The sequence below is a fragment of the Mustela erminea genome, chromosome 12 (genome assembly GCF_009829155.1).
Source record: "Mustela erminea isolate mMusErm1 chromosome 12, mMusErm1.Pri, whole genome shotgun sequence".
Taxonomy (NCBI): domain Eukaryota; kingdom Metazoa; phylum Chordata; class Mammalia; order Carnivora; family Mustelidae; genus Mustela; species Mustela erminea.
This window is the reverse complement of record NC_045625.1, coordinates 76,512,604-76,534,941: the sequence shown is the minus strand read 5'-3', so window position 1 is coordinate 76,534,941 and position 22,338 is coordinate 76,512,604. Positions and strand designations below refer to the sequence as shown.

The 22,338-nt window shown below is 43.7% G+C and overlaps 1 protein-coding gene across 5 annotated transcripts in view; it reads right to left on the bottom strand.

Moving 5' to 3' along the window:
* Positions 1 to 1,114: 1,114 nt before the first annotated feature.
* Positions 1,115 to 22,338, bottom strand: part of PRUNE2 (prune homolog 2 with BCH domain) — a 255,458-nt gene continuing 234,234 nt past the window's right edge. For 2 of the 5 annotated variants that reach the window (XM_032307297.1, XM_032307298.1), the window contains 6 exons: positions 22,016 to 22,102; positions 16,313 to 16,411; positions 13,281 to 13,316; positions 12,714 to 12,752; positions 7,831 to 7,878; positions 1,115 to 3,923 (listed from right to left, as the gene is read on the bottom strand). In XM_032307297.1, coding sequence (XP_032163188.1) covers positions 3,893 to 3,923; positions 7,831 to 7,878; positions 12,714 to 12,752; positions 13,281 to 13,316; positions 16,313 to 16,411; positions 22,016 to 22,102 — 340 coding nt within the window. In that variant the 3' untranslated portion in view covers positions 1,115 to 3,892. The remainder of the gene's footprint in view (positions 3,924 to 7,830; positions 7,879 to 12,713; positions 12,753 to 13,280; positions 13,317 to 16,312; positions 16,412 to 22,015; positions 22,103 to 22,338) is intronic. The other 3 variants (XM_032307299.1, XM_032307300.1, XM_032307301.1) reach the window with 3 other exon arrangements.

The following is a 22,338-nucleotide window of genomic DNA, read 5'->3' as shown; positions in this document are numbered from 1 at the left end:
TTATTTGCTCTTCACTTCAGCGCATAACATACTCTTTTTTATTTTGTTTTTTAACGAGGCTCCCAGCTTCATCCTGGATCCCTCCTCCTAGCGCCAGTCTGTACTCGAATGAGTGTGCTAAATCCCGACACAGGCATGCATCTTGCAGAATACGTAGCGTTGGTGTTACATAAAGGCCCTATTGAGTTTTTTGAGTTGTATTGAGTTGTTCTTCCTTTCTCCACTCTACCTTGTTAGTGTGGCTCTATGGATGTGGGGTTTGTTGCTTTCGACCAGCTGTAGAGTGTTACCGAGCATACTCACCACATTTCTACTCATGCTCTCCCCCAGTGCTGGACTCCTAGCCGGTCCCCAGTTCCCACTCCCATAGTTAGGGAAAAGGGGGAGACGAATAGAACAGTTAACCTTCCAGCAACATGCCCTTCATTTTGAGACCATAGTCATGTCTCTACCTCCTCTCGTCCTTCTTACCTTCACTGGGTAGAGGACAATATCCACTCATCGGGATAGTGACTCATTCCTGCATCAAGAGAACATGCAAAGTCTCACTTCCTGTAGAGCAGCTGCTCATTTGATTACTCCAAACTCTCTTGGAGAAGCAGAGGAATACATTTGCTTATTAGATTTTTTTTTTTTTTTTAAGGCACAGGGCTAATTCCCAAGTCTGATTTTGCCTGAAGGCTGTCAAAGAGTGTGTGTGTGTGGCTGGCAGGGTGGGGGAACCCAAAACTAAAACTTAAATGCCATTTAATGTACTTTGACTTTAAAATAAATACATGCCCCCCAAAGGCCAAGGACAGAGAAAGGAGAAGTGGACACAAATCAAGGAACCACGGAAGCCAAAATTAGTACTGTCCTCAAGGACCAAGTGCCAAGCTGTACGGACAGACACATGGTCTTCGGCAGAAGCAAAGCTAGAGAAAGACTCTGGCTGACAGAGAGAAAAGAAAGCCCGTGACTTGCGGAATCAGTTTTTATTTCTGAGTCATACAGAGAGGCTATATATATATATGTGTATATATATATATATAATTTTTTAATATGGTGTTGTTACATATCTTTATATTATGAATCCACTCTATTTAGGGATAAATTATTTATTTATTTACCAAAACAGACTCTAATAGATACTTTATTCTGAGCAATCTGATACATGGTAGAAAAACTTTCAAATATAGAAAATATTAGTTTGTGCACATCTAAATGTGTCTAAGGGAGCAGACTACGGAGGCATTGTGATTAGAGGAGGCATAAACGTGATGCTGTAACCAAATACTGAAAATGACAGCTTAGTAACACGAAAGCTTAGAGTAGTGACTTCTCACACATGTTGGAGCCTGTCTCAGGAGGTGACCCCACAAAACATTGTATGGCTTCAGTGAGGAACTTCAGGATTTTCCCCCACCACTGGCAATTGCCCTGACACCCTCTTTCTCTCCTCAATGGTAGCTTCTGAGTAGATTTACGTTCTTTGTGAATCAAGGACTTACGCAGACAGCAGTTGCCCCCTTGGGATTTGCCCCGAAAGCCCTCGGTTCCCTGACCTACAAACCTATAGGAAAAGTGCAAAACCATCCCCAGAAGTCAGCACCAAAGCAAGAATGCTCAAAATGCAAGAGCTAGCTAGCTACTGATGTGAGTGTTTACCTCTGTCTACCTATCTGCCTAGGGATTCATTGTTCAGGATTCTTCTAGAATTCTACTTACTTGGACAGAATCTACAGAGTGGCTTTTCTCTAGCACGTGCACTTAATGCATCTTTTTAAGAGACTAAAATGGCAGATGCCTATTGGAATGGCGGTGTGGCCCACGGAACAACCCGAACAAAATCAGTGACTGGAAGAGAAGTTCACGATTTCCATGTAGGAAGATGAAGCTTCCAAGAGAAGACCACCTGAGTGGTTCTCCGTGAACATGCTAAGACAAGCTCAAGCGAAATGTGAATGGTGAGACCACTGCCATGTCTGGTTGACTACAACAAGACTCCCCTGTGAGGAGCTCTGTGTCCTCAGGATTGCACCAACTAAACACAACCCTGCCTTCTTCATGCCTTTCTGTGGTTAGGGGTGTTGCTTAATTCATTCTCCAAAATGGGACACAGCTGAGCAAAAGGGAGCATTGTCAGTAACCGTGCTAGGCCAACAGCGGTCTTGGGGTGAACGTTGCAAATGTTAGGTCACTGGTCTTATGTCAACACTGAGCTCCAGGAGAGGCATAATGTGGGCGTCCAAGGGTGGAGCTGGGCACAGACAGAGCATATGTTCGAGGGCTTTTCTATTGGACAAGACAGAGGTCAGAAGGGAGGATACCCCAAAGAACACAGTTCCACAAGATGCTTGGCTGAAAGGGACACAGAGGGGAACTCGGCTAAGTATGGCTTGTGGAGGAAGGAGCGCTGACCTGTGTGTATGCGCACACATCAGGAAGGTGGGTGGGAGGCAGACATGAAGCGAATGGTGTCAGCCACATCCCATCACCTGTACAAAGAGGTCTACCTCAAGGCATTTGAAAATGCAGGATGCCCAGGACTCAAGTGCCCTGGACGTCTCTCCTGGATGTAGCCACCCCCGCAGCCCATGCGGGAATCCTGGTCTAACTCTTTAGAAAGGAAATAGTTCTGGCTTTGTGGGCCTCATAGTCTGCTGTCTCTGCTCGGCTCTGAGGCTGCTAGAGGCAAAAGTAGCCCCAGAGAGTTTGGGCACCAATTCGTGTGGCCGTGTTTCCATGGATACGGAAATCTGAGTAATTTTCATGTGTCCATAAAATATTAAAAAAATGTTTTTCGACCCCAATGAGAAAGCCATTCTTAATGAGAAGGCCATGTGGAAACAGGTGGTGTGCTCCATTTACCCAGGCCTTTGCCAGCCCCTCTGCTAGAGGCCCGCGGGTCTGAAAACATGTTGATATTTTAAAGGGCGCGTGAAGACTCCGCAGAGGAACTTTGCAAATGAGAGGCCACACTCCTATTTCATGTTAAACCTCCGATCAGATGAAAGTGACTGAAAGCAGACTGCTTTTTGTAACGCCCGTGAGAGAGAACTTGAGATAAATGAAGGTTCCGAAATAATGAGTTTCTGAGCAGACCACCGGACACTCGAGTCCTCGCATGCGCAGCGGAACATTTTGGACCAAGCTGACAGAGTGAAACACAGAGAACGAGCAAAAAACGCCACCATCCCTCCTCAAGCTTCTCAGCGTCGAGGTCTTCAACGTTCGTAGGAGAAATGATGATTTTTGAGAAGGCCAATTCACAGAAAACACGACGCCTGATTTGATAACTAAAATAAACCTGACGTGAATTAGAAAATCTGGGTCCCTTTGAGACGTTAGAGACGATTCACGGGGCAAAACCCAAGGGGGTACACTCAGCTGATGGTGACTTCACACCTGAATCTGGTTACAGCTGTGTTAAGCGAGCCGAGGGTTTTAAAAGCGGAGTTCCATGGGGGACAGCTTGCCTGGGGAGTGCCGAGCCCCAGGTGTTTTAAACCTAAAATGATCACCAAGGAGAAATCCAGCTAATCTCCGGAAACGAACTTGCTCATGATTAAGAGCGGACAGAAGGTATCTGATCTGTCAAGACCAGTCTAAGAGAGGAGATACAGCGCACCAAGGGTTGACAGGATATTGGAACGGAAGGTCCTACTGTCTTGCTAAGGTTCAACTGAAATCTTTGAGGCACATAACTGGCAAAATAGGAAAATACACACAATTTCATAAAATACGTGAAGAGTAAACAAATTCCCTTACTGTTTTTTCCCCTTAGAAATTTAGAATGGCACCAGGTAGTGCAAAGTGGGAAGAAGCAGCATTCGCCCCACGTCCTCCGGGTGGATGGGCTGCAGCAGAATCGTAAAGCAGGAGAGAATCCTCTTCTTCCAAGCACGGCCAACTAGGGCTTTCCTTTTAGCTTCAGGTCAATACTTAGAGGGGGAAAAAGGAAGAAAACAAAGAGAAACTCAATACAAAACATTTAGGGATGATTTGGAGTGGCAGGTGTTTGCTTTTTTTTTTTTTTTCCTCAAAGGACTTACTGAAAATAAATCATGCAAGTTTTTTATGCCAGAAGAACCTGGTAAGTCACAACCTCCCCCCACGACCCCCGTTGTCAAGGCTTTCTCTAAAAGGTGGAATCTGTTTATTTTTTTTAACAAAGCTGTTTCTGGAAGCATTTTACGCCTCTTGAAATGATCTAGGGAGGCACAGACACGTGTGAGGGCTCGTTTTTGAAGCAGACTAGGGAACATAATTGCATTTGGGGAATAAAGGGATCTACCTAGTTCTCTTGTGGGGCAAATCCGCCATCTGCCTGAAATAAATATCTGATAAGTGCTGCATTGCACGAAAGGGGTCAACAATGAAACAACAAACAAAAAATAAAACAAAAAACACCCCCCCCAAAAAAAACACCAAATAAAAATCAAACCACAATGCTTTCTAGAGGCAAAGAATTTATTTCAAAGGGGTTAGCCTACTTGATCGAGATGGATTCTTATAACCGAAGATAAGGTTGTTTTTAAGAAAGTCTTGTGAGTTCCCAATTATCTAGAAAATAGCTTGAAGACCTCCTGGGGCCACTCTCTGCTGCCTATTAGTGAGCCTGTCTAACTTCCTGGCACCTACCAGAGAAGCAAGCTCCAGCCAGGAGGCTCCAAAGAAGAATTTCAGCCATGAACACAGTAAAACACCCTTTGAAAGCGGTGATATGGGAAAGATCTGTGGATTTCGCGGGGACCTGACTTCCTGGCCCTTCCGTCTGCACACGGCACAGTCTCCTGTGTTTTGCTGGTGGGATCTGTAGCAGCTGACGGGTTCCTTCGTGCAGCTTTGCAATAAAGCCACTGGTAGCCCCGGCTGTCTGCCCGTTTCGTTTACAGGAGTGCAAAATGGCTTTCCTTTGAAATGCCCTCAATGCTCCCACTTATTAGAGTGGGGCCTTGGCCGAGTTACCTATCTTGCCTAAATGTCTATGTCTGTATCTGTAAGAGAGAGTACTCCTACCCGCTCTCAAGCCTTGCTAAGGATTCAGTCTCAAGTGTTTTCAATTGCGAGGAGGAGTAGGGACTTCAGTTGCAGCAGAATACTAGCGGTAGTAGCTCAGGGTATTTTGGAAAGGGGCCCTGATAAAAATCCAAGAACAAACAAACAGAACACTTACACCAGGATGCCCGTTCTGAAATACCTCGTTTTCCACTTTTTTTTTTTTAAGATTTTATTTTTACGTAATCTCCACATCTATTGTGGGGCTTGAACTCACGATCTCAAAATCGAGGGTCACATGCTTCACTAAGTGAGTCAGCCAGGCGCCCCCACGCTGACTTTCTGGTAAACCTTCTTGGATTCTAGAAATGTATCCCTTCAACTCTTGGTAAACAAAAAACTGAAACACAAAAACCTACTTACGCAGTTTATGGAAGAAGCCAGAGATAGTAAAAAAATGGACGATTTTTGAGTAAACACAGGAAACCACATGATGATTAATTTTTGAGACATCAGTTGTCCTGTGGGACCAATGAAGGTACCAGCAATCCTCCTAACTGAAGCTTCTCCAAACAGTACCACATCCCCCGGATCGGATACACTTTTTATTTATGTAAAAATACCTTAAAAGCATACACAAGTTTTAGGACACAAACGGACAAATAAAATCCAAACTTGAAAGGGGAGGAGACAAGCCCCTGGAGATACTTTTGAAAACAGAAGTCTTTGGGGGAAAAATTTACCTTGAATCAGAATTACAATACAAAAGGAATATTCCTCCCTTGTGAGCAGGGGACTGAGACTTCTGTAAGCAACTTTCCAGGGAGACATAGAAACTACAGGCCGTTTTGGCTTCTCAGATGTGTCAAACGAGGTTCCTCAACAACGTATCTGACAATATTGTTAAATGCTCAACACAGACTCTTGTGTTTTCTGTAGGCAGATGGGGTATAGGCGAAACTTCGCCAACTTTCTCTAAAGGGAGAAGAGAGAGCCGCATTTCATTTGAATCTTGGCTTGACTGAGCGGCTTGAAACAGCCTTTACAGGTCGTCCGTTCCGTATATTCGCTACAGAAGGGGTAAAATGCTTCCACGCAGGAGCCGAAGGTAAATGAAGCCCCTTATTCTTATACTAACGAAAGCCAGAAATCTAGGGCTAGAAGTGAGCGTAAAAACTTCTTGGCCACTCTTGCCCCCCAGCCTGGATCTTCCCCTTTGCGCTGGGATCAGGTGCCCAGTAAGGGCTTGGGAAACACCAGGCTGCAGACAACGGAAGCGAGGTGGAGTCTGTTCTAAGCAGTGGGAAGTAACATTACCCTTTGCAGCATCCCCTCCCTCCCCCGTGCCCAGCCCTGCCATGAACCCCAGCGGAAAGCAGTGCTTTGCCCTCCCCGCAACCCCATGAGCCCTACATACAACCAAGGAGCCGAACACACAGGACAGGCGGAGTGGGTAAGCCCGCAGATGCCACAGCCTGGGCCGGTGAGCGACAAGCCCTCTGCGCGGGCCTAGGACTGCAGGCCTTAGACTCTGCTCTAGGGGGCGCGGTTTTGCGGCAGGAGAGGAAATTTGCGGACGAATGAGGTGGCCAAAGGGACTGTTTTCGCGTTGCAGAACTTGGGTGGGGCAGTTTGCTTGAAGCAACTGTTGCCTTCATCTCAAAGGGGTGGGACAGGTGAAACCTTCAGAAAAATAGCTGTGAGATTTCCAAAGGTCCCCTTATGGGGGCCCTTACTCTTTTGTGGGGACCTTCTCTCTGGGCTTTTGGTCCATAAACTGCCCTGTAAGGTGGTCGCAGCCCCCCCCCGCAGAGGGGCTGCCCTATGATTTTCCATCCTTGCTTCGGACCTTGAGGGAAAGGAGGTCCAAAGAGAACACAGCACAGGAGCGGACATGTTTAAGTCCCATCTTTGACCCTCCTGAATTCCCGGGTAGGACTGCGTTCAATTCTCCACAACTCAGATCGGATCAGCAGCCCTGGGCCGGAGGGCCAGCTTCCCTGGGAGGAGCACGCTTCAATCCCTGAAACTGACAAGTCTGTTCCCTTAGGCAACTGAGTTGGTCCTTCCCCAGTCTAACCGAAGTTAGATCAGAGGCTGCACAGCCATTCCAGAAGGATGACCACCTCTCTCAGATTTCAAAACCCCTGGCTCTGGAACTGCAGACTCCAATTCCCAGCTCTGGGACATTTTTACAACTGTAAAACGTGGGACAGGTCCGATCATCTCTCTAGGCCACTCTTTCCACAGCTGTAATATGAACCTCCTAGGCTTATCTTGAGGCTAAAAGTCAGGTGACCTGCCTGAGGCTTTTCAAACAGACCCGGGCTAGGGGTCAGCACTCACTACGTGTTTGATTTCCATTTCTCCCAGGATGAGGCCCCCTGGACTAGCTCATTCCTAAAGCTCCATCTAGACTCCACTGTCCCCTGGAATTTTCCAAAACAAGGACCTCTTCTCCCCCTCCACCACAATAGGAAGTTCAAAAGGAAGGGCCAACTTTCACTAATTAAAATAGATGATGTAATTCGGAAAGCTGAGTTGCATTCCTCCTGCCCAAATGCTCTCACATCTGGCTCTAATATTCCTTTTCTGCTCATTTTTGGATTAGAAAATGGAATGCCATCTAGATTTAAGCTGTCTTTGAGGAATGTAATAGTGATCATGAAAGAGACGGTGTGAAGCTGGCACACTTCTCTTATAAGGTTCTGATGTGAGAAGTAGAGAACCTGAGAGCCGAACATCTGAACAGAGTTTACCCAATCCTTGGTGTATTTTTGTTTTCTTTCAGAGCCCAGCCATACAAGGCTACCAGTCCCCACACAGATGTTATGGATGGTGAATTCTTACTCCTTCTCCATGGAAGACATTTCTGGATCATTGTAAAGGCAGCTAGTTCTGAGTGCAAGGAGAAAAACAAAATAGGGAGCAGGTAAACATTTTCTGCACTGTTACCACTTTGAAAGCAATAGACACCGGCATATTAAACTGTTTGATGTTGTCTCATTGCTAATGTGGAACAAAGCTGCACCTGATTCTTTTACCATTGGTTTTGAAACGTAGTTAACGGCCCATGATTTAGAAGCATAAAAGGAAGATTGAAATTCCAAACTACTCCAGTGGTCTCTTTTGGTCTTGTTACTTTTTCCAGACTTTTCAATCTGTCTTATTCAGAGAGCATGCTATTGCAAATTTTTATTTGGAACCCAAATAACATACTTTATACACAAAGGACAGTCCCTCTCAAGCAGCCTAATTTTATTTGCACTCGAAAAGTTAATTTTCACTTTGCCCAAGAATGAGGATTTTCCTAGACACTAGAAGAAAAAATGCCAGTGTCAGCCTTCCCTGTTACAGAGAAATAATAGGACACTTACTACTATACTGCCGAGCTGTGTTTAGGTAATAGGAGTGAATCCTAAGATTAACCTAAACTGGATGTGTCCAAAAACAAAAATGTAACTATATGAAATAATGAAATGAGTTTTCTTATGATGTATGAAAGTGTTTGTGCTTTTGGTGTAATATTAGTTGCTCCTGATCTTCCGTATTGGTGGGATTCCTCTGTAAGCAAATTTCACCATGTGTTTTATATTACTTTCTGATTAGTACATTTCAACTTTTACTTTGACCCCTCTGGTCATATTGGATTGGCAAACAAACTATTTAAAGAGATTTTGTGATCTTTTTCTTTTTTAAAAACATTTTACTTATTTATTTGAGAAACAGAGAGAGGGAAAGAGAGAAAGCGAGAGCATGAGAGTAGGGGAAGGAGCAGAAGGGGAAGCTGGGGGAGGAGGAGAAAACTTCAAGCAGATCCATGCTCACCATGGAGCCAGACCTGGGGCTTGATATCAGGACCCTGAGAGCACGACCTGAGCCAAAACCAAGAGTCAGATGCTCAATCGACTGAGTCACCCAGGAGCCCCTCTACGCTCTTTTTAAATGAAAGAGTTCCTTTTCTAATGTGGATTCTTTCATTAGATAATACATCTGTCTGAACATCAGAGGGTCAGTTACTCCCATCAGGCATTTAGTTGAGATCCTGGAAGGCGATCTCCCTGGAAGGACAGACCGCCTCCCTCCCCACCCCCACCCCTTCTCCCTGGTGGTCAGGTATTTTTATGGACGTTATTTGGTAACTTGAGTGAACAAGGACAGTGAGGCAAGTGTTGAGAGTAGGCTAGAAATCCTAGCGAAGCTGGAATGGAATCAAGAAAAGGCATTCTTCCGAATCGAGCTTTTCTGCGTTTTTTTTTTTCTCTTTTAACTTTGCGTACTCCTTCCAATGAAAACAGCAATTTACAATCCATTTAATACTGTCGCTCAAAGGCGGCTGATGGATTCTTTACCAGTTTCAGAATAAGCATGGCTCTCTATACACAACTAGTCCTCCCCACGTATTTTCCTTCCTGTACAGATGTCAAGTTTTAAGGAAAGCGTAACTCAGCGTGAAGAAATCACCTTCTGAAAGTCGGCTAAGAGTTGGTGTGTGAGTACACGGGGAAAAGGTGAACGTTTGAAAATAAAGCAAAACAGCAGAAAGAGAGGTTTCGTTCCCTGACAAGGAAGATGTTTGCCTTTGGTTAGAACCAGCCTGAAGCTTTGAAGTAGAGGTCACATGGAAGGTCAGGGTGTGTCTTAATAGAAAGAACCTGGGTTACCTGGTTTCTAGAACCTAACCACAGGTCGCAGTGATCATGTTTTCTGAATCCCCAAATCATCCTACAGAGTCTGTCCAAGGGCGTGGGAGCCACTTCAGAGGCCGAAAGGTAGTTAAGGAGCTGTAGTTGGTAGGCCGAAATGGTTAGGTTTCCAGGCATTGCAGTCCTCTGCGGGGCCAACAGAGGAAAGTTCTTTCCCCTTCCATTTTCAAGTGGGCAAATGTATTTCAAGTCCTCACGCATGTAATGTCACCATCAAAAGAAGGAGGATCAGCTAGAGGGGGGTTCGGTCAGGCAGCTTACCCACGGAACCCCTAGCAAGAGCCAAGCCTCCCAAGAGGTGCAGATTCTCGGAGCGTGGTCCTCAGCCGGGCAGCCTTGGTGTCCCAGGAATGGGTCCGAATTACAGACTCTCGGGCCTGCCAACTCAGGAGCTCTGAGCCGAGCGCGGGGACACCGTGTCAGAGCAAGTGCTTCAGGTGATTCTGCTGCGCAGTCAAGTCTGAGAACCACTGCTCCGCCGTGATGAACTTAATTTTATGCACGTTCATCAATTTACGCAACGGAAATTTACGGAGCATCTATTATGTACTAGGCATGCTTGGTGCTTCTGTCGGGGAGGAGATCAAGTCATCTCAGGACCAGCGGACGCCAAGTGGATGCCTGGGGAGGGAGCGTGAGGGGGTGGGGAAGGGAAGAGAGGGAAAGCTCGGAGAGGACGGAAGAGAAAGCTACACAGTAAACCCAAAATGACAGCAGCAAGGGCAGAAACATGGAGGGAGGGAAAGTCCATCGAAGGAGGCAAGATTTATGGTAATAAGGAAAGAACATAGCAATATGAGTTTATAATGGGTTTGGCTGGAAAATTATTGTTTTTCCTCTCCTCAATCTTTTTTTTTTAAGTTTTTATTTATTTATTTGACAGAGAGAGGTCACAAGGACACAGAGAGGCAGGCAGAGAGAGAGGGGGAAGCAGGCTCCCCGCTGAGCAGAGAGCCCGATGCGGGGCTCGATCCCAGGACCCTGATATCATGACCTGAGCCGAAGGCAGAGGCTTTAACCAACTGAGCCACCCAGGTGCCCCTATCCTCAATCTTTAGTCTCGAAAACACCTCCTTTAATTTTATAAATAAGTTATCATCCTTAAAAAAAAAAAATTGAAAGAGAAACTCATTGCTCTTTCTGTCTCTGGGGAATCTCCTGACACCATGCAAATTGAGTGCAGATAGATGCTAACAGGCCCTGCTTCGGCAACATCTGGGTCCTTTGTTCCTAATTTTTTCTTTTCTTTTCCAACTTCTGGTTTGAGTCAAAGACTGAGTAGATTCTGTTAGAGTAGAAATTCAAATACTTTTGAGTATTGTTAAGTGTAAGCCGGTGTCCGTTATCTTGAAAGAAAACTAAAAGGTAGGAATATTTTAATAGGAAACTACATTAATGCCAATGTTTCTAAGGCAAAAGTCTTTCCTTTAATTAACTAATTAATTAACTTCAGTCTTTTTTTTTAAGTGAGCTCTATGCCTAATGTAGGGCTTGAACTCACAGCCCTGAAATGAAGAATAGCATGCTTTTCTGAGTCAGCCAAGTTGCCCTTTTCCTCGAATTCTAACCTGAAAGACCAGCTCTACAGACAAATAATTCTAGAGATTACCTGCACTGAAAATGTGCTGTAGGAAAAAAAAAATCTCAATGAATTGTTCTCAGGAGGAATGGGCATTTATATTCATACAGAAAATAAAATCTTATTTATTCAGAATTTATAGCTGTTTGGACGTTGCATGGGTTTCTCTTTTTGCAGTATCTTTTAAAACGGGAAATAGCTATAGAATTTAACAGTGTAAGCAACATTTTAAATGGAGAAGCTTTAATATAGTAAACATTCCAAATAGTGCTCGTCTACATTTGACACATTGGGTCAGAAAAATTAGTTTTTGAACTTGGAAATAAGAAGAGGAAATTACTGGGTTTTCTTTCAAAGTAATGCTGAGTTGATTTTTTGTCTATGGGCTATTTGGGGGCAGAGGTTAACTCGTACAATTTTTGTCCAACAGAGATGCAAATAATTTCTGTCCAGTGAGGAAAAGACAATCCTTACAGTTTATTTCCCTGCTGGACACTGATCCATTTTGTACCTAAACCAGTCATTTTTTTTTTTTTAAAGATTTTATTTATTTATTTGACAGACAGAGATCACAAGTAGTTAGAGAGGAAGGGGGGGGGGCGGCAGAGAGAGCAGGCTCCCTGCTGAGCAGAGAGCCCGATGTGGGGCTCCATCCCAGGGCCTTGGGATCATGACCTGAGCTGAAGGCAGAGGCTTTAACCCACTGAGCCACCCAAGTACCCCTAAACCAATAATCTTATCCTAACATTCCTTGATAAATCACCCAATGAAATCTAGTTTCCTAAACGTTCTTTGAACTGGTTTTAACACTTCACTGGTTTCTTCATTCAATAATTAGTTGAATAAAATCACTGGCATGTATTCATTTCATAGTTGAATTTAAGTTAAGATTTTGCCTTTCTGAAAATTATACTTTAATAATAGTGAGTAATGATTTTTTTCCTATTCATCCAAGTAGCTCAGAAGCATTGTTTTGTTAAGCAATACTTCCAAGTCACTAAATAACGTGCTTAAAAAAATCTCGGAGAGTGGCGAAACTGGTTCTAGAAAAATATTCCAAATTTCGACATGTCATCATTTCTCTCCATTAGTATGAATTAGTGAGCTTTTGTTGGCCTCAAAATATCTAACAATCATGTGATGTTATGTTATGTGGCAATGTGTTCCTGGGCTGTGGTGCCAAAAATTGCATGTACATTAAAAAAAAAGAAAGAAAGAAAGAAACCACAGTAACAAAGGCATTCCTTAAGATGACCAAGATCCCAGGGGAAAATAGATGGTGGTGGGAATACCAGAAATTGTATCTATCGTGGGACAAAGGGAAGATTTCAAGTGCAGCATTATTTTCAGGATGCAGGAATAAAACACCAGGCATGCAGGTCCTCCCAAATCATTCCTGAAATGCAAGCCAACATCACGCCAGCTGCTGAACGAAAACCAAGTCTTACTTAGCTGCTTCTGATGCTTCCCTCAGTTCTTCATCCAGTCTGCACGAGCAAAAATTATCGGTGTAGAAAAGAAACAAAAAAGAAGCAAGCACAGCGTGAGAGAGTCACCCGGCAAAGCGGAGCCAAACATAAGTGGAGCATATGTGCTTTTAGAAAGCATCCTTTGGAGCACCGAGACGGGCTCCTCCCGTTAGACATGGTGCCATGTCCTCCCCTTCGGTGTTTCTGTGTGTTTACTTTGCAAAGTCCTTCCTAAAAGTTGCAAAGAGGTGAGAAACATGCGGGCTGGATAAAGCCAAAAACATCCACATCAGTCTGTGGGATAGAGTTAGAGAGAGCTTTAGCAGCCTGGGCCAGGTCAAGGGCAGATTGGATTTAGTGGGTTTCGCTTGCAGATCAGGCTGACCTCAACAGCTTTACACACAAGACAAAGACCCAGAATGGTAGACTACAAGGGGCGGATAGAATGACCTCTTGCTCTGGTAGCATGTTGAGGTCACCCACGAGGAGGACACTGGTGCACACACACAGAGGGTCCAGCATGAACTGTAGCTCGGGAGATTTTACCTCACACTTCTCTTATAAGATCTCTCTTCATCGTACCTTACGAGACAAAAAATGAATGCGTTGAGGAGAATGAGCACACAGATGGGAGAAAATGTCAGAGAAAATGGTTTAAAGAACAGTCAACACACGAGAGCAAAAGCCTAACTCCCCTCCATGCCCCCCAAGAATAATCAAATTGCCTTTGGGGAGTAGACTTATTTACATTGGATATAATCGATGATTTAGAATTCGGAATGATAGACAGCCAATCCTCATTATTTGCAGATACTGTGTTTGCGAATTGGCCTACTTATGAAATGTTTATCTGTAACCCCAGAATGCACACCGTGGCACCTTTGTGGTCACTTGCTGACTTTCGCTGATGGCAAAATATTTGAGTCCCTTGCTTTGCACATTCCCAGCTGAGGTCAAATAAGACAAGGCTCTCGTGCTGTCAATAGGCATTCTATCAGCCCTCTCTTTAGTGCCATGTTTTCCTTGTTTGTGCTTTTTCTTGGTGATTTTGCCACTTAGAACAGCCTCTAAGTATAGTGCTTAGGCTCTGACTGTGTTCCCCAGCACAGGAAGGCTGTGAGGAGCCTTATGGAGAATGTATGTGTGTTACAGAGGCTTTGTTTAGGCAGGAGTTATGGCGCCGTTGGTCGTGAATTCAATGTTAGTGAGTCAACAATGTATATCAGATACGGTGTCTTTAGACAGAAACACAGAGAGAGCAAGGTTATGCATTAACTGGCTCATGAAAATTCACCAAATGTTTGCAGAAATCTAGCCTCGGATTTCCCCAAGGAACAACGGTTCGGTATTCGCCACTCAGGGTTCTAGAACAGCACTGCCACAAATAACAAGAATTGACTGTAATCCGTGATGAGAAATCGGATTCAGATTGGGCACATTTTTCTCTCATTTAAGCCCTTTGATGACAGGCTCCAGCCTAGCTGAATACTGGTTTTGGGACTGGCCAAGACCAAACCCCCTGAATGTTACTCAGTAACAGGAAGGGGCCATGGCTCATATCAATTTGAAAATGGTATAACATGAAAATGAGACAACGGTGGCCGGGAACAGGAGTGGCAGAACGGACATGCCGAGAACACGGATTACACAAGACAGGAGAAAACATGGAGGTTCGGGGAGGACACACATGGTTGTCAATTTCTTCCAGACAGAACCCTTCCTCTTGAAGAAACTTCTCCTGAATGGGAACCTTTGAAAAATGATGGGTGGCGATGAATGAAAAGTGCCCTGGACATGTTTAAATTCTCATTTAAATGGTCCCAGATGATCGTCCCTTACAACAACATCAGTATGATAAATAACATTCTGGACTGCCAACTGAGGCCAGGAGGCTTCCTGAAGGCATTACGTACATTGTCATTCAATCCTTGGGACCTTTCTATGAATCGCCCCCTACTTCCCCATTTTCTGGGTGCTGCAACTGAGACATGGAGTTTCAATAGGTTGCCTGAAGTCTTAGAGACTTCCAGGGACAAGAGGAAGATTCAGATCTAATGCTAAGTCTCCAACACCCATTCCCTTCTCTTTTTCCAGACACGTAACCTCCTGAGCCACCCAGATGCCCCTCCAGTTACTTTTTTTTTAAAGAGTAGGAGTAGCTCTGGAGATGGGGATGCACCTTTCTGAGGCAGCAGGACAGAGCGGTGAGGTAGACTGGGTATGGGAGGCCCATAAGCTGACGAGCATCGAAGCCATGGTTACCATGATGGAAACACTGCTTGATTCGGCTGAGCCAACGGGCAGTTGTGAGCCAAATCACTATCCTGTGTTCACCTCGAATCAGCACAAGGAAAACCAAATGCATTTGTTTCTGAGCTTTGACTTCAGACAGATACATTAAGGGAGGTCGAGGAAACTACTAGAAAAGGGGAAGGGAATTCCGGAGCCAGGCCGACCTAGGGTGAGTTCTAGTTCCATCTCATCCTTGCTCCTACTTACACTTTGCCTAAGTAACGTTTCTTTACTATTAGCTTTCTCGATGTGTAGAAGGGGGTTTACTGTGGAGATTAAACACATAATATAAACAAGCATGTCTATGTCCGACAGAGCATTGCCACTAAAGGCAAGTCCTTTCCTTCCAATTTCTTTTCCTTTTTTTTTAATCTAATTTTTTTTTAGTCAAGGGACTCTTTTTTGGAAGTGCAAATCGGGAGGCCCATTTTTCTACCCATCTTATGGAGGAAGAAGGGGCCAGGGTTGGGGTGGCGGTATCCTTATCTGTTCTCTTTGAGCTCATGGTTAAATTCCTCCTATTTTTAAGCAAATAAAAAAAAAAAAAACGAGTGAATCAGACACAGTGGAAGAAAAGCACGATCCACAGAAAACAATGGTTCTTTGCAACAATGAACCAAAAGGAGGGTTCATTTGTCAGTATCCCTATTTTTAAGTCTCAGCTCCAAGTGGTTGGTATTCACTGTTACTTATTATTTTCACAGCATGATTCAGTGACCTTCAGTCTCCATGCTTATTCCCAAGAGGCTGCAGCTACAGTACCCTGTCCTGAAGAAGGGGGTTCTCCCTAACCACGCCACCTACCACTCTGCCTTACCTTTCACCTGAAGGGAACTGTGAAGGAAAAGGATGTAGGGCAAAACAGGAAAACGGTAGCCTCCCCCCTCCCCTTTTCCCAGGGTCACGTGGGTACGTTCCTTTCTCTAAGGCAATACAGAAACCAAGCAATGCTCAGACCCAGCGGTGTCTGTGAGAGTGGGAGACACAGGTGACAGGTTCACGGATGAATGTTAACTTCACGCCAACCCCAAAATGGTAGCAAAATTCAAGGTGAAGTGAGCAAAAATCAATAACCCCAAGAGAAGACTGTGTGAAAGGATCTCAAAGAACAGAACAGTTCTCTATAGGTTATGAGAAAAAAAAATCTCTATTTATTGGAACACACTTAATATTTATTTTAAATAGAAGATCATGTCATTTTCCTAGTATTCCAAAAAGTTCTTTCCCAACCTCCCTCTCCAAACATGCAGTATTTCTTACCAATCTTGGAAACCATCCAGACTTACTTGATGATGCTCTCTGGAATATGGATACAATCCATTGGGATCAGCTCACTGAGTTCTGATAAGCTATTGACATATTTAATTTTACTGCTGAATTTTGAACTAAAAAGAGAAAAGAAAAGAAAAAAGATACCATTAGTGGCTACTTCATCCCTCCTAAGGCTATTGCTTCTTGCAAATCCTGAAAAATGCAACACCTTGGCCCAGCAGTTACGAAAAAGAAAGACTACATATTTGAGTAGCTACAACATGCCAGATACTGTTTTAAGTGGTTTATATTTATTAACTCACTGATTTCTTCTTATAGCCCAATGACGGAGATGCTATTCTTTTTCTGTCTCTCTCTCTCTCTCTTTTTTTAAAGATTTTAAAAATGTATTTATTCGGGCACCTGGGTGGCTCAGTGGGTTAGGCCACTGCCTTCGGCTCAGGTCATGATCTCAGGGTCCTGGGATCGAGTCCCGCATTGGGCTCCTTGCTCGGCAGGGAGCCTGCTTCCTCCTCTCTCTCTCTCTCTGCCTGCCTCTCTGCCTACTTGTGATCTCTCTCTGTCAAATAAATAAATAAAATCTTTAAAAAAAATGTATTTATTCGACAGAGAGATCACAAGTGGGCAGAGAGGCAGGTGGAGAGAGAGAGGGGGCAAAGCAGGCTCCCCACCAAGCAGAGAGCCTGATGTGGGGCTCGATCCCAGGATCCTGGGATCATGACCTGAGCTGAAGGCAGAGGCTTTAACGCACTGAGACACCCAGGTGCCCCTTCTTCTCTGTCTTTTAAAAAGATGCTCCTAGTGGTCTTTTTAAATTCTTTTTCATTTATTTTAAGTAAACTCTGCTGCACATAGGGCTGAACTTGAACTCACAATCTTGAGATCAAGAGTCACACACTCTACTGAGTCAGCCAGGTGTCCCATTATTTTGTTTTTAAAGATAAGGAAAGTCGAGACACAGGGAATTAGTTAAGTATTTGCTCAAGGTCTCACCTTCAGTAAGTGGCAGAGGCTGGATTCAAACCCGGGCAGTTTTGACTGGAGTCTACACTCGTTTTTTTTTTTTTTTTTTTTTTAAAGATTTTTATTTATTTGACACACAGAAAGAGAAATCACAGGTAGGCAGAGAGGCAGGCAGAGAGAGGAAGAAGCAGGCTCCCCGCTGAGCAGAGAGCCCGATGAGGGACTCGATCCCAGGACCTTGAGATCATGACCTGAGCCGAAGGCAGAGGATTAACCACTGAGCCACCCAAGTGCCCCTCATTTTTTTTTTTTTTTTAAGTTTTTCTTTTAGTTCCAGTTCTTTAACCTACAGTGTTAAATTCATTTCAGGTATACTATAGATAGAGAGATTCACGCTTCCATACATTACCCGGGGTTCATTGAAAACACCTGCGCTCCTTACTCCCCATCACTGATTTCACCCATCCCCCGCCCAGGGTCTACACTCATAACCACACATCGCATGGCGCCCGGTGGGCTCCTGCCACTCTCCATAGTCATTGGCTTATGGTTTGTTTGGCTTTGTTTGCTTATTTGTTTTTACCAAGCAAAAATTTTGTCATTGGTTCTTTCAGAATTTACCAAGGTTGATCTGTTTTTAAAGTATATGTAAACTCATTTACTTCTTAAGGTTTTAGCTTAAATATTTTTAGTTTTTTTCTTCTTTTAAGTTTTAGCTGGAGAGTTCATGCCAGATGTTCCAGTGTTCAAAAACATGTTCTGTAGCTGAATCTGAATTACAAACAGCTCTCATCTAAACATTATGTTAGAAGTGTGTACATGTACAGAAAACAACATGAAATACCGCTGACACTGATCTAGGAATTTGCCTCTGGGAAGGGAGGGAGGAACAGGAACTGGTTGTTGTTGAAGGAAAAACTTGATCTTATCCTTAATAATTGGATTTTTAAAAAAGATTTTATTTATTTATTTGAGAGAGAAAGAGAGTGAGAGAGAGCATGAGGGGGAAAAGGTCAGAGGGAGAAGCAGACGCCCCGTGGAGCTGGGAGTCCGATGTGCGACTCAATCCTGAGCCACCCAGGCACCCCTGATTGGGTGCTTTATAAGAAGGCGGCATTTGTGTACTATTGCAAACTAATTTTTAAAATGGATCATTCCACTCGAAAGGGAACTTGACCAAGCCCTGAACTTTCGTGAAGAGTTCCCTGCGGAAAGACCTCCCCCAGTCTACTGACCATGCTGAGCCTTCTGCCCCTCCCTCTCCATTCAACGACTGCATTCTAGAAGGAAGCAACTGCAGGGTCATTTCTCTCTCTCTCACATGTACTTGCAGCTTGACCCTGGGCCACTGGCTGTGACTTGTGAATAACTTTGTCTCTGCACAGTCACCTGTAGGCTGATAAGTCGTGGGTGAACACACACCACCAGTGATAAGCTTGCTGTGTGAGGCCTCTTCCTTCCTCTGGACGTTCTGAGCTAAACTCAGGTTCTGATAAAAGATGCTGTGGGGGGGGCGGGGGGGAGCCTCCAGCTCCAGGGTAATGTTCACTAGAATGTACAGCTCTCCAAACACGCCATATTGTCTCCTTGGTGTGTCTGTTCCTGTCTGTTCTACCTGGATTCAGCTAATCAGTCCTGTGGTTCTATCTGGGGTAGTTAATCAGTCGTGTCGGTTCCACCTGGGGTCAGCTAGCCAGTCCACTCGGTTCTTCAAAGCTCACCCTGATGGCTCATTCTTCTGGAACGCCTCTCTTGATGCGGACTCTCATCTACTCTCCCCGTCACCCCAGACTCACCTGCGCCCTGAGTTACACGCCCATCTTGCTTCAGTGGTACCCTGCACTGTAACTGCTCCCCTGTCTGCCTATGCCAACTGCTAGGCCCTGAGCTTCCTGAGGACAGCAACAGAGCTAATGAATCTCTCAATCTCCACTTCACATTTAAAAAAAATGAATTTCCCACCTACCTCTATCATAGGTAAAGACCTAGAATACATCTTAGTGACCTCTTTTTTCAGGTCTAAGAATTGGCTATGCTGATACAGACTGACTCGCAGGGGGATCCTCAAGGAGGGTCTCACAGGATGAGACTGTAGGATACAATGTTGTTGTTTTTTTATATTATTTATTTGAGCAAGAGGCAGAGTGAGAGAGCATGAGAGGGGAGGTCAGAGGGAGAAGCAGACTCCCCATGGAGCTGGGAGCCCGATGTGGGACTCGAACCCAGGACTCCAGGATCATGACCTGAGCCGAAGGCAGTCGCCTAACCAGCTGAGCCACCCAGGGGCCCCCCCTGTAGGGTACAATGTTTAAGTGCTTGAAATGTGTTTTCTTTACAGGGAGGCGGACAATTGGGTTCAAAGCCCGAGTCTTTATTACATTAGACCTGGGGTTGGCAAACTATAGCCCATGGGCCAAAGCCAGCTTGCTGACTGTTTTTTTACAGTTCTCCAGCTACGAACGGTTTTTACATTTTTAAAAAATATTTGAAAAAGTATCAAAATAATACTACCTTATGGCATGTAAAAACTTTTAAGAAATTCAATTTCAGTGTTCCTGTATCATGGTGGCCTGGAAGACAGCCACACTTCCTTATCTACACGCTGCCCGTGACTGCTTTTGACCGAGCATAGGAGCTGAGCAGCCGTGACTGAGACCAGATGGCTCACACAACCTAAAATGGGTACCATCCGATCCCTCACACAACGGGTTGGCTTGCTCTTGCTGTAGACAATTTACCTGACCTTCCTAAACCTCAGGGAGGTTTCCTATATAAGGGAAACAGCAAACAGGCCCTGCTTAGAGGACAGTTGCTATAAGTAAATGAAATAATGCCTGCAAATACTTGATAAATGTAAGCCACTGTTTTCTGTAATTTACCACGATACTATTTGCTGTAATTTTATTATTGTTGCTAGACTTATTATCTTGAAGCTCCCTTCAATAAATAAATAATTCAATAAATAATATTGAAGGGAGCTTCATATATATAAATAATAATAATTCAAATAATAAATAATTATTTTTGGTATTCTTACAGAAATATTTGGTTATTTATCAAGAAACTTATTTGTTTTATAGCTATAACGTCCAGACTATTACATAGATGTCAGTGAATGAATACAAACACTAATGTTTTCTTTTTTTATCCATTAAACTAAAAAAAATTTTTTTTCTATTTTTAAGTAATCTTAACATCCAAGGTGGGACTTGAACTTACAATCCTGAGTTAAGAGTCACATGCTCTACTGACTGAGCCAGCCAGGCTTCCACCATTAAATTTTATTTTTTAATATTTTATTTATTTATTTGACAGAGAGAGATCACAAGTAGGCAGCAAGGCAGGCAGAGAGAGAGGAGGAAACAGGCTCCCCCCTGAGCAAAGAGCCTGATGCAGGGCTCGATCCCAGGACCCTGAGATCATGACCTGAGCCGAAGGCAGAGGCTTACCCCACAGAACCACCCAGGCTCCACCATTAAACTCCACCATTAAACTTTTTATAATTCTTCAGTGTATATTGATTCCTACACCCCTATCAAAGCATTGTCTATTACTAAAGTAAATGGTTTTTTGTATGCCTTACATATTTCATATCATTTTTAATAGCAATTGAACAGAGCTTGCTTTGGCAGCACATATACTAAAAGCAATTGAACACAGTATGGTAAAGAACTAAACTTTGCCAGAGGGAAACTAGGTTGAATGATGCCTCTCAGTTGTTGGCAGTAGGAGACAGAAATGCTGTATCTCAGTAAATGCCCAGTGAACAAAAGGATGGATCTGGAAGGCACAGGAAATTCTACGTAAAAAATGAAGTTTTTAAACTTTCAGTTGTTTTCTTTTTTTTTTTTCCAGAAGTGATCAGAGTGTTTCTTAGAAATTCATTAGCAACTCTGAAACAGAAAACTTTCAATTTATCTATTCTGCATCCGGATGTTGGGTAAGACTGTATTTTATCTGAAAGCGCTCTAGGGAATACATACTGTCCCTTTCATTTAGCTGTTCCAAGTCTTGAAGCAGGCTCCCTGCTGAGCAAGGAGCCTGATGCGGGGCTCGATCCCAGGACTCCGGGATCATGACCCGAGCCCCAGGCAGCCGCTTAACTGACTGAGCCACCCAGGTGTCCCTAGCTGTTCCAAGTGTTACGACATTATGAGGCGTGTTTTATTTTTCTTTGCTTCCCCAAAACGTAAGGTTATATGGTATCTAATACAACAGAGATGGTAAATAACTATTCACGGAACCAAGAATCTGCATAGGAAATCAAAACAAGCTCTCAAAATGGCTGCCCAGCCTCTTTCCCTAAGTTTGCTGGCCTATATGATATTTGTTCAGAAGAAGAAGAATCAGGACAGCCATTGCTTCTGATTCTGTCCTTGGTTTGTCTTTATTTTCCATTATTGTGTGATTCTGCCTTTTCTATTCTCTACAAAATACCCTATCACTTTAAAGGTATTGTGTACCCATCTGGAATGTGGCACGGAATTCCCACCACTTCATCTGTGTTATAGCAAGTAATAAAGAGGTAATGTTTTGTAATATGGGTGAAAATTAGTCCTTATAATAAAATAATGCTCATTCTTACTTAAGGTTTCTTGCTAGCTAGTCCAAAATATCTTTCCAGGAAAGCCAGAGGCAAAATATGTCTTCCTAAATACTACTTCAGTTTATGAATTCTCGTTGATAGGACATATTTTAGAAAACTACTAGTAGCACTCTACTTCTTCTATAACAACGACATACCTTATACATACCTTATAAAAGGTCGTGTCACAGCAAGGATCGTTCTGATGAACCAAGACGGATGAACAATAATGAATGATTTCAAATTCTTCCGCAACCTGTTTTTTAAAAAAAGGTTAAAAGAATTACTCATAACCCATTTCTAGCAGGAGTTAAAACAGAAAGTATATCCCCAAATAAGAATATTATACTACTAGAGAGTTCTAGGTAAGTTACTATTACCTGATGGGAAGGTACAGAATGACCATGCTTAATTAAAAAATACTTTCTGAGATCCCATTTGTAACTTGTATGATGCCAACCTCGTGTTCCCACAGGAATCCACGTAAAAACA